A 12878-nucleotide genomic window follows, 5' to 3' on the forward strand; every position below is an offset into this window, starting at 1 on the left:
AAAGCTGAAGAACACTGATCCAGAATGTTTATTTTGAATCCATAAACACACACATGAATTAGCCATCTGGTTAGTCTACTCTATTGGGTGGCAAGAAAACATAAAATTTGGGGTATCTGAGAATGTACCAAAGAGTTTTATTCTTACAGCTAATGACACACACTATAACCTTGCTGTGGCTTCTTGTTAGACAGAATATTCCTACTTCACAACAACACAATAATTCAATACACAATATCCCTGCTTCAAAACTAAAAATCTATTTTGCAATACTTTTCTTTAGGGTTGCTTTATGCTAAAGACAAGTATTTTCTTAAAAACACCCACTTTGTAAACTCCATTAAAAATGATGTATGTGCTGCTGCCATGTCAGTTGGCAAAAGGAAAGATATGCAATCAAACAATCACTTTCTCTAGTGCAGTCTGCATGTTATTTCTGCTTGAAAACATACCCTTTCCTAAGTAGGGCGTATCTAGTTTATTATCCTATAGCCCTCGTGCATAACTGTACTTTCCACTAACACTGATTTAACTTTAACAAGCTGGATATTCTCAATACCCAGCAATTCCATAGAACTTACTTCCATCCATAAAACCCATGCCATCACAAATGAGCTGCACCATACCTTAGCTATTGTCTTATATGGAAGGTAAAACTATAGCATCTCTGATTGATTACATCAACTTTCATGAAATGGAATCAGATTGATCGAAATGATGCAATACATTAAGGTGGCAAATGATTTTGCAGCCAAAGTCTCATTGGACTCTTTCAAGCTGGCATCCATGTCCATGAGTCTTTCAGTAGTGGTGAGAAGAGGCCTGTGGCTCAGAGATCTGGAGTGCTGATTCCCAATCTAAGCATGACCATTGTTCCCTTCCCTTTAGGGCAAAGACAGATGGAGTGATTAGTTGCCACAATTTTTAAAATTCAGTTTTAGCGACTAATTGCCACGCTAAGAAGTTGCAGCAACTTGTGGTACATTTCGCATGCAGCAACTTGCATATAATTGAAAGGAGGTATCATCATGGCAATTAATTGACGTGACTAGATTTTCAGTCGCTGCAATTGCAGGTTTTAAAAGTTTTGGGATCTAATGACCCTGTCTGTTTTCATCCTTAAAGGTAATATCCTCTTTGGCCCAAAGCTCAATTAGATCATTTTCAAGGCATCATCTTCCCTACCTCAAAAATGCATTGATAGAAACTACTCCTCAGAGAAGAAGATGAGTTCATACAAAGATGCTAGGCAAAGCCTGGAAAAGCTTTCTCCAGGCAGTGAAAACCCCAAAACAAGTCCTGGCAAAAGTCCCCTGGCAAAAAGGGGGATATCAGAAGGACAATTTACAGCTATTTCCATTTCTCTAATATTACTTTAAAACTCAACTGGGGCATGTGATATCTATATGGAAATATAATGAATAACAAGACCAAAAAGAAATATGATAAAAGACTGCAGTATGCTGGAGGACTCAAGGTCAGCCAAGCTTTAGTTCAGTCTCTGCCAAAGGAAGATTGCAGTGCATTGTGGGACTGTGAGAAATGGTTATGTGATTAATGTCACTACTGTGGAATTGCTACTAAAGTTGCTACTGTTGCCCTGGTTTATAAAGAATGCGGTGCATAACAACCCAACATAACAGTCAATGAATACTGCCTAACTAGTACAAATAGGGCAGCGTGTCGCACCTTCCACAAATGCCCCAAGGGAGGATTTACACAGAGAGCTTTAATCCCTGCAGGCCTGCCAGGCACACGCTGCTCACACTAAGGGGCCCATTTACTTACTCACGAACGGGCCGAATGCGTCCGATTGGGTTTTTTTTCGTAATGATCTGTATTTTTTCGGAAAATTATCGCGACTTTTTCGTTACCAATACGATTTTTGCAAAAAAACGCGAGTTTTTCGTAGCCATTCCGAAAGTTGCGATTTTTTCGTAGCGTTAAAACTTGCGCAAAAAGTTGCGATTTTTTCGTAGTGTTAAAACTTGCGCAAAACGTTGCGCCTTTTAAGTTTTAACGCTACGAAAAAAGTGCAACTTTTCGCGCAAGTTTTAACGCTACGAAAAAATCGCAACTTTCGGAATGGCTACGAAAAACTCGCGTTTTTTCGCGCAAATCGTATTGGTAACGAAAAAGTCGCGATAATTTCCGAAAAGTCGTAAAGGCGCCGAAAAAAATCGCAAAAAATACGAAAAAGTTGCAAAATGTTCGTTTCCAATGGGAATTTTTCCAATTCGGATTCGAAATCGTGTCTTAGTAAATCAGCCCCTTAATCTATGCCCCTAAAAAAAAAACAAGATCCATAAACTACTACTAATTATTTGGCATTAAACTGAATTACTCCACTTCTTAAACACAGCCAAGCTGGTCAGAAACTCTGCAACACTTTATAGATGAAAATCTAAAACTATATTATCTGAAAAGATAAACATTTACATTTACACTGCATTATTAGCCCCACATTTAGCTTGATGGTGATCGAGACACTACAAACAGGGTACAGGGTACAATTTTACCAGGTCAAAAAAGCCAAGTCTTTACCACAGGAGACACACAATAATATTATACTACTTTAATGAATGCATAGTCTCTCCTGCAGTTACAAGCATGGATATACAAGCACTCTGTAAATACAATGGAAAAGTCAAAAATGTGAAAAGGCAAAGGATAACATAATGGCCAGTGACAAAAGTCAGGTTATGCAGTGACAGAGAATCTGTACCAGTGACTTGTAAGCTCTTGCTGTATCTGGGATGCCATACAGGACTGGCCAGGGGTTTTTAAGTCCTGTATTTATTAATCTACCATGAAGGATTTGCATCTACAGTGTTCTCCCAAGTCCCATGTAGCAGTGTGCACCCCCCAACAATTTTTGTAAGCTGCCTGGCTTTGTCTCTACCTCAAATTTGGCCCCAACCTTGTCTGCCCTAATAGAAAGCCATTTTACAGAAACAAGTAGGATGCTGCATTGTGTATATGCAGGTGTGCAGAGCCATTCTGCAATGCTTTGGGCACATTATTATTTATCAATATATTTTGCCCCCACCCAGTAGAAAACTTTTTTTCTCTGGAGAACACTGCTAATAGTAGGTGCATAAAAACATGTTACGGTGTATTTTCTGGGAGAACACAATGCGAGCCCATGAGATTGTCACAATGGAAACAATAAAATCAATTTGTAACCAGCTTAGAGTAGCAAAATCTGAAGTCTCCAAATCAAGAGATTAGACCGTTTTGTAACTGTATGGCCAGATGGGGCCCAACCTGATGGCTAACTAAGGTGAAGGTTCAGGGTAAATTTTTCTTTGCAAATCCCTGAAACAACAAGAAAGTAACTGACTGAGATCATGTGTTTATGTGTCTGTAACCTTATTATGAGCAAACTTTGGCTGAACAAATGTCTGATCACAAATGAGGGGCCTGAACCAAATATGGCTGAAGTCCTCTGTGTAAGACTAACTGGCCTCCCATAGGCTGGTGCCAGCATCTTTTTCTGGGTGACCTCACAAAAGGTAAGAATTTGATTTAAAACTGGTCTTCAACCAAAATTATTCATGTAACTTACATCTAATAATACTGTAGCACAGGGGTCCTCAAACTTTTTAAAGAGGGGGCCAGTTCACAGTCCCTCAGACTGTTGGTGGCTGGACTAGTCCTCAAACTATGGGCCAGGCCCCCCAACAGGTAGTATAGCCAGTGGTGAGGACGGGGCGGGGGCCATAGTTTGAGGACCCCTGCTGTAGCACTTTCTATCACTACAAAATTGTTAGACATGTTATGCAAAGTAGAGAGACTGAGAAAGAAAACCTAAGATGTATCTCACTGAAAGGTCCTGAAATATCATACAATAATTAAAAACATTATTCAGTGAAAAACACAACCATTTATTGGCTCAGAATTTAAATACAAAATTCAAAAGGAAGGAAGGAGAAAGGGTGCCAGGTAGCATGGGATGTACCTTCCATTTGGTATAGTATGTTTTATGTTATGTTTTTTTGAATTTTGTATTTAAATTCTGAGCCAATAAATGGTTGTGTTTTTCACTGAATAATGTGTTTAATTAAAGTAGAGAGACACAGATGATAAAACTATGCCTATAAGGTGCTACACAGTGTTTTTTTAGTTCACAGCCAAATTCTTCCACCCTGGGGGCCACAGATGGGAGTATTCATCCATAAACCAAAGATGAACTGCTTTTCGGAAAAGGTCAAGACCCACAGAATGCCAGCCAGTGGTTTATTAATTAAACTACAGCAAATGCGTCAAACAAGCTTGTAAGAGGACTTATACAAAACAATCGACCCTTGTAAGTTAATGCTGCTGGAATTGTCTTTACATATAACATAAGAGGAAACAAAACTAACGTTCAGTTTATTTTCCCTTCAAGGGATATTGGTATTTATGCATTAGTGGGAAACACCAAAACAGCAAGGCATTATACGCAGAGGGGCTGATTTACACTTACAACTGCAGTTACCCATAACAACCAATATGACTGCTTTCACTTTCTAATTTGTAGTAGACTGTTCAAAGCCAATTGCTGATTGGTTGCTATTGGAACTTGTACAATTTAGCGTGTTATTAAATAAACCCTAGATTGCACTGCTGAGCAGCAAAACAACACTGCGGTTTATAGGCAGTTGGAGAGTAGTGGATCTGCTCTCTTTCGCAGCTCTGTGTACTTGCAATGACAGGCACAGCTTCGGCCAGAGTGCAGCTACATGGAGCACAGATCGGCCCAAAAACAGCAAACACGGGCATCTGACTCCCTACAAAACAAAGGTGGACAGAAGTGGAGCCAATGCTCTGACTTTGGCCTTAATGTTTTTGAAAAGACTGCTGCGATACATCTGTATACATGCAATCAGGCAGGCACAACAAAAGGACCTATGGACAGGACGCGCCAAAGAAAATTAAATGTCTAAAATGTCTTAGTCCAAAAATATGTCCAAAACAGAAACATTTATGACATTTCATTCCTTCAGGCACTTAACCATAGGCTGAAGAAGTAGGACCAAAAAGTTAGGCATTCCATTCTGAACAGCTACCCTAAGTCAAACATCTCTAATGAGAGCTTTAGTTGCTTTTAACAGAAAATAGGCAGGACCGCTACACATAGAAAAATGATCATAACCTTCTCCTTAAATCAGGTTTCTGTCCTCCTATACAGTCATATGAGAGAGTACTGGGGTGTTTTCAGACCAAAGATTTTTAGTGAAGCAGTATTTAGTTTTAGTATGAAATTAAATCAAATGTGAAAAACTGGCTGTGCAAAAATGTGGGTACCCTTGTAATTTTTCTAATCTGAGTGCATGCAACTGCTCAATACTGATTGCTAGCAACACCAAATTGGTTGGATTAGCTCGTTAAGCCTTGAGCTTCATAGGCAGGTGTGTGCAATCATGAGAAAAGGTATTTAAGGTGGCCAATTGCAAGTTGTGCTTCACTCTTCACTGAAGAGTGACAGCATGGTATCCTCAAAGCAACTCTCAAAAGATCTGAAACAAAGATTGTTCAGTATCATATTTTAGGGGAAGGCTACAAAAAGCTATCTCAGAAGTTTAAACTGTTAGTTTCAACTGTAAGGAATGTATTCAGGAAATGGAATGCCACAGGCACAGTTGCTGTAAAACCCAGGTCTGGGGGGCAAGAAAAATACAGGAGTGGCATAAGCAGAGGCTTGTGAGAACGGTTACAGACAACCCAAAAATCACCTCCAAAGACCTGAAAGAAACTCTTACTGCAGATTGTGTATCTGCATCGTTCTACAATTCAGCGCAACTTCCACAAAGAACATCTGTATGGCAGGGTGATTAGAAAGAAGCCCTTTCTGCACTCACGCCACAAACCGAGTCACTTGTTGTAAGCAAAAGCTCATTTAGACAAGCTACAGTCATTTTGGAACAAAGTGTTTTGCACCCATGAGACAAAATTGTGTTATCTGGTCATAACAAAAAGTGCTTTGTATGGCGGAAGAAGAACACCGAATTCCAAGAAAAACAGGGACTGGGGCCCTTGTTAAAGTCGAGGGTCAGATGAATTCAACCCAGTATCAACAAATTCTTCAGGATACTGTTCAAGCATCAGTCACAAAGTTGAAGTTACGCAGGGGTTGGATATTCCAACAAGACAATAACCCTAAACACAGTTAGAAATCTACAAAATCATTTATGCAGAGGGAGAAGTATAATAGTCTGGAATGACCGTCACAGTCCCCAGACTTGAATATCATTGAAAGTCTATGGCATACATGTCAAACACAAGGCCCGCGGGCCAAATCCGGCCCGCCAGGCCTTGCAATGTGGCCCGCACCGCGCTGTCATCACTGCACGCACGCGCAAAAACATACCTTCTTCGTCAGCGCCAGCGGCTCCTTCTCTCTTATGCCGCGGCAACAAGCCCTTTTATAAGGTTGCACCCGTGCGTATCGTCAGCGACGAGGCGCAACCTTATAGTAGTGCCTGTTGCCGCGGCATAAGAGAGAAGGAGCCGCCGACATCACTGGTCTGTTGGGGGTACTTTCTGTGGGGGCAATTGGGGGCTCTGTGTGTGCGGGCTGGCTACTGTCTATGGGGGGTACTGTGTATGATGAGGCAATTGGGGGTACTTATTTTTGGGGGCAATTGGGGGTACTTTGTATGGGGGCACTGTGTGTGGGGGCTACTGTCTATGGGGGGTACTGTGTATGAGGCAATTGGGGGCACTGTGTGTGGGGGCTACTGTCTATGGGGGGGTACTGTGTATGATGAGGCAATTGCGGGTACTTATTTTTGGGGGCACTGTTTATGGGGGCAATTGGGGGTACTTTGTATGGGGGTTCAGTAAACCATTCGGCCCGCGATTTAGGCTGGATTTTAGATTTTGGCCCCTTCTCTGATTGAGTTCGACACCCCTGGTCTATGGGATGATTTGAAGCAGGCTGTCCATGCTTGGCAGCCATCAAATTTAACTGAACTGCAGAGATTTTGTATGGACGAAGGGTCAAAAATACCGCAATCCAGACACTCATCAAAGGCAATAGGAGGCGTCTAGAGGCTGTTACATTTGCAAAAAGAGGCTCAGCTAAGTACTGATGTAATATTTCTGTTGGGGTGCCCAAATTTATGCCCCTGTCTAATTTTGTTATGATGCATATTGCATATTTTCTGTTAATCCAATAAACTTTATATCACAGCTGAAATACTACTGTTTCCATAAGGCATATATATTAAAAGGAAGTTGCAACTTTGAAAGCTCAGCCAATGATAAACAAAACTCCAAAGAAAGTGGGGTTCCCAAACTTTTTCATATGACTGTATATGTTAACTAAAAGTACAAATCAACGGGGATCTCTCTACCCTAACAACTGAAACACTGCAACTCATCTGTGGAAGAAGGCCAAATATTTGGTGCCAGGATGCTGTAGGTAAGCTATAAGTGGTACCTGGCAGCTGATTGGAGAGTCAGAAACTGATGGTATTGCTTCTAATTCAGAACAAGTGCTGCCAAAGCAAATAATATAATTAAGGTAGAAAACCAAATCAGCACCAGTACATCCCTGAGTATGCTATGGTATAGTATGCTATGGGTTACTGCACAGGTGCAGTTTAGCTTTTGTGTTAGTAAATAAGTCACAGCAATAGTTAATGCAATTAAGCTGCTATGTCATTGGCCAGTGTACACCAGTAAACACCCAGGGTTTAATGTAATGAAAGTAGCACATTTTACACCAGATCTAGTAATTCATGGCAACCAATCAGATGTTTGCTTTTAAACAGGGAACCAGTATAGGTGGCCATACACACGGTCACCAAACAAGCGGATATGCCCACTTAAGGTGGGCGATATTGGGCTAATTCGATTGTCTGGCCCTAGGGCCAAACAATCAAATTACAACAGAAGGCATAGGTGCAGTGAATGGGCCAATGTAGTCAGGGTCAGACTGGGAGGTGCAGGGCCCACCTGATCAATGGCAGGGATTGGGTTTAGGCCAGCGAGGCCCATCGGGTTTTTTCCCGGCACCCTGCCAGCCCTGTCCAAACCTGAATGTAGTCCCCAATCTGATTGAAAATTAAACCTGCATGATCAAGATCTGGCCATTTTAGACCAGATATCGGTCGGGTAGGCCCATTGGGGGTGCCCATACACGGGCAGATAAGCTGCCGAATCAGTCTGAAGGACCTGAAACAAGCAGCTGAAATCTGCCTGTGTATGGCCACCTCAGTTTACTGATTGCATGCTACAGATGGCTAGATTGGTGCACATTTTGTTACTTTTATCCCATTACCTCTTTGCAGGTGACAGGTCAATCAGCTGTTTGAAGGCTCATGCAGGTTGCAAAGAGACAGCTTTGCCTACATTCCTTACCTGCTTGCAGATAAAACACACAACTTTGTTTTATCACTGGATATTACAGATACCCTAGATCTAGAATAATATCATTATCAAGCAGTAATTTGGACTGGCCTGCTGATCTTTATGTGTGACATTAACCATAAAAGGGTCAGTCAATACTATATTAAGTTTTATCTGCCCAACCAGCACCTACAAATAAACTTTCTTGGAAACAAAAGCCATATTAAATGAGAGGTGCTTCATTCTATAGTTTTGGAGAGAGCCATAATTGCCATTTGACCCATTTATCATCCTCCTCCCAATCATCAACATCATTTATTAACATAGTGCAACACACTTTACAATTTGTAAGAACTAAACCGATTGTATTATATACAACATATCTGTAATCTGATCTAAAAACTGGTGCCTTACAGCCCAATGTCATCATGAAAGGCAGCCCCAAAAGCTACACAGTAACTACTTTACACAAACTGTAGTAGTGCAGGAAGGAGTGATGCCATACTGAGCAATTTGGGGTATTTTTTGCCCAAGCATTTAACAGCTACATGGACAGGTAACATAATGCCCATAACTGATCATCTTCATTGATTTTGATAGCAGTTACGTAGACCCACACAAGGATCAAGTAACTGTCACTGAGAATCTTGGCAGCAAAATGTATGGACTTACCCTGTGTGCCATTGGTGTTACTGGTAGGCAGATAACACATTGATGACACTTTTTGCCTAACTGGACAATGGGGTACCAGCCTAGCTCTGGGTCACATCATACCTGCACAAACCAACAGGAGCACTCATATGTACCTAGAGAAAAAGGGGGACTGGTAATAGTAGCACAACAGCACACAGCTGGCAGTAACAGGGCCCATCTAATGTTACTTGTGGCCTGACCATTGCCAAACCAAATCTAACACATCAGCTGTGCTTTAAAAAGCCCCAACTGATGACGTCACTGGATGTAAAGCCGTGTATAAATGACGTATTGCCTGGGAGAAAGGCCAGTGTTGCTATACTGTGCTCTTTGTTGTACAAGCTGCATAATTGCATACAAGTTTTTGGTGTCTTATCTCACAATACTGCAGGGATCTTCCAACCTGAGTTACAAGTCCCAGCATCCTTAGGTTGGCTGGGGGATCCTGGGATTTGTAGTCCAAGGCCAAAAGATCCCAGCAGCACTGCAGGCACATGGGTACCTGTATGCCAGGGTCATGCATTCCAGCAGCTTGGTGAGAGACGCGTCTATGGACAGGTGACAAGAGCTGGTCTTGCCGAAGCTGTACGTCTGGCAGGCCTGTTCGTTTACGGTGTCGAAATCGTATCCTTTCTTGGGCGGGTGCTCGCTGTGCGGGGAGGACACCATGAAGTGGCCGCTGTGGATGATCTGCGCCTCGGAGCTGTCCGACTTCTTAAGCAGTAAGTTGGGCTCGTCCGTGTCTGAGTCATCATCCGGCTCTTGCTTGACCATGATGCTGGGGTGCGATAGACGCACCGGTAGCATTTTAGCCATCATCATCCCTTCCGATCCCAGCCCCGGGACATTCCAGTCCGCAGAGCCGATTTCTCGCTGCGTTATTTTCACCCCAGACAGGCGAACGAGGCCGGGGAGGCGAAGGGGGAGACTTAAACGTCACACAAAAGCACAGCCAATCGGCAAGCTGGAGACTCTGTGACTGGGCGTGGCTTAGTGTGATTGGTTTACAGGTTGACCGGCCTTCGACAACGCCCACCCGATGACGTTGCCAGTAGAGGTCTTTGGGTTGGTGGCGAAGGCGCTTTAGGACGCTGCTAGTTCCACTTTCTACTGTCTTCGTATTCATTCCCTTGTTTTGTAAGAGAAATGTGGGGCAGAGGCGTAACTCTATAGCGGAAGCACATGCTGCGACTGCTGGGGCCCCGGAGGTGTAAGCGTTATAATATGACGCCAAGTGAAAAGCAAAGTATTGGTTTACGGAACGTCTTATTTCTATGTTGTGTGGGGCCCTACAATTGTTTCGCTGCGGGGCCCGGGAGCTTCTAATTATGCACTTCATGAGATTTTTGAGTATTTGGGTAGAATTTAGTGTTTTTTCCAGTGACACAACAAGGAAGCGAAAGGCGGCAGTCTGAGATGGGGCAATGCTCCTTGTTATTGTCTTATTGTCTTTGCTTTGTTGGGCACGTACATTATGTGTGAAAACACTACATATAAATCACATGGTGTGCAAATGTGCGTCCTGCTGTGCAGCTGCTTGCTATGAGCATTGTTGACATTACTGCTTCTGGCTTGCCCTACCTACAGCAAGCACAGGGCTGGAGTGCTGACTCGGCTAGAATGGATCCTTACTGGAATTAGTTACATTAGAGCTGCCAGTGCAGCCTGGTCACCCACAGGCCCACAGATTCAAAAGAGGCTCGAACAGCCCCCCACTGGCTCAATAAATATTGACTGTCTAAAGCTGGCCATAAACTCACTGATAATATCGTACAAAACCTCGGTTCATACGATATTCGGTGCGTGTATGGCAACTCGGCGAGGCAACCGATATCGCAGGAAGCTGCAGATATTGGATGACTAGCCGATCGGGTGGGTGAAAAAGATTTTGATGGAGCCCGAGCAAAATCTATGTTCAGGGCTGAATCAGCAGAAGGAGGTAGAAATTCTATTGTTTCTACCTCCATATCTGACGATTCATCCCTGAACGTCAGTGGAGGGTTAAAACGATCTTTCACGTGACCGCACGAGAGATGATTGAAAATCACCACGTGTGTGGCCAGCTTAAGGCAGTGATCCCCAACCAGTGGCTCCAGGGCAACATGTTGCTCACCAACCCCTTGGATGTTGCTCTCAGTGCCCCCAAACCAAGTAGTTATTTTTGAATTCCTGACTTGGTGGCAAGTTTTGGTTGAATAAAAACAAGATTAACTACCAAATAAAGCCCCCTGTAAGCTGATAGTGTGCATAGAGGCTGCCTAATAGCCAATCTTAGCCCTTATTTGGCACTTCCATGAACTTTTATGATGCTTGTGTTGCTCTCCAAGTCTTTTTACATTTGACTGTGGCTCACGAGTAAGAAAGGTTGAGGAACCTGGTCTAAGGCATCTTACAGCAGCCCTTCTGGCATTCTCCAGATTCCAAGTCCAGGCCTGATAACCCTTGTGGCCTGAGCCTAAAGTTATATTGACACTAAAAAACTAATCTTCAAAGTATAATTGTACATTAAGGGGTATAGTTATCATGTTGTGTAAAAAGTGGAGTGAAGCATTACTGTTGCCCAGTTACCTATAGAGAATGTTGGTAATTTTTCACTGATAGATTTACTTTTGTAAGTATTTTTTACTTGAACTTCCTAAACCTGACTATTTTGCCAACCTCAGTCAAAATAAAAGCAGTTTCTGGACCAGGGTCTGGATATGTAATGATGGTGTCTGCTTCCTTAGCTTTAGGTCCTACCACAAAGTAGTTTCTGGTAAATAAACACGAGGAAACAGACATTCATGCTGAAACTGTGCTGCTGTCTTCTTTATTTTACACAACATGTTTGGAGCTATAAGGTCTTTCAAGTGTTACATATCAAATAAAAAAAATGAAGTAAAAGGTTAAACAATGTCACATGTATCATTTATTCCTACAGAGACCGTGCAGCCTCTTTATCAATAATGCTTCTCTCTGTAATACAATTAGTTTCCTATTCCCACCTCTGTGGATTGTCAACTACCTCCAGTACCTGCCATTTCAACTGTAATACATTGTGATAACCTACACTGAAATGCTGGGACACTGGAGTGTCACTTGGGGTGTTGGCTTTAAAGTTTCTTATATTCTCTTTATGCTCTTTGATCCGTTCTTTAACGTCTCTGGATGTTTGGCCTACATAAACTTTTTCACAGGGACATTTAAGCATATACACTACTGAGGGTGTATAGCATGTTGCATAGTGCATTAACCGGATATTAACACCTTTTGTAGGATGTTGGACAGAATTGCCTCTAATCACTGATGTACAGCACACACATTGGAGGCAGAGGTATGTACCTTTTACCTGTTTATCCTGGAATAATTTATGCTGCTTCTTCTGATTCCTTTCTGCCAGACAAAGAATAACTTTTAATGTACTGCCCCTTTTATAGCAAAAGAGAGGTTTCTCTGTACAAACTTTACCCATTTGCTTATCACCTTGTAAAATGGGCCAAAACATCTTGTTTACTCTCTCTTCTCCCACACTGTATTCGCCATATTTACTTACAAACACCGTTGCTTCCTTTTCAGCATGCCTTTTTTCTTGGTTAAGTAAGTCTTCTCTATTTTAGTCCCTCTACTTCAAAAAAAAATGGATATGACTAGAAATGTCACATTTTATATACTAAACTGACTGCATTAGCCTAAAGTTTTAGCATCTCTATAGTAGTAATGATGTAGGCTTTGCAGTTGTCACAGGAGCTCCCCATCTTGGATTCTGTTAGAATTGTCCCAGACAGTGCACATGCTCTGTGAGCTCTGGGCGGCTGTTGAGAAGCTAAGCTTAGGGGTTGTGGCAAATTATCAAGCAGAAAATGAGGTTG

General features: G+C 42.3%; 1 protein-coding gene across 1 annotated transcript in view; it reads right to left on the reverse strand.

Annotated features, from left to right (window-relative positions):
* Nucleotides 1–9916, reverse strand: part of mlxip (MLX interacting protein) — a 58570-nt gene extending 48654 nt beyond the window's left edge. The window contains 1 exon segment of the mRNA NM_001097213.1: nucleotides 9533–9916. Coding sequence (NP_001090682.1) covers nucleotides 9533–9849 — 317 coding nt within the window. The 5' untranslated portion in view covers nucleotides 9850–9916.
* Between the last annotated feature and the right edge of the window lie 2962 nt (nucleotides 9917–12878).

This window comes from Xenopus tropicalis, chromosome 1 (assembly GCF_000004195.4).
Source record: "Xenopus tropicalis strain Nigerian chromosome 1, UCB_Xtro_10.0, whole genome shotgun sequence".
Lineage (NCBI taxonomy): Eukaryota > Metazoa > Chordata > Amphibia > Anura > Pipidae > Xenopus > Xenopus tropicalis.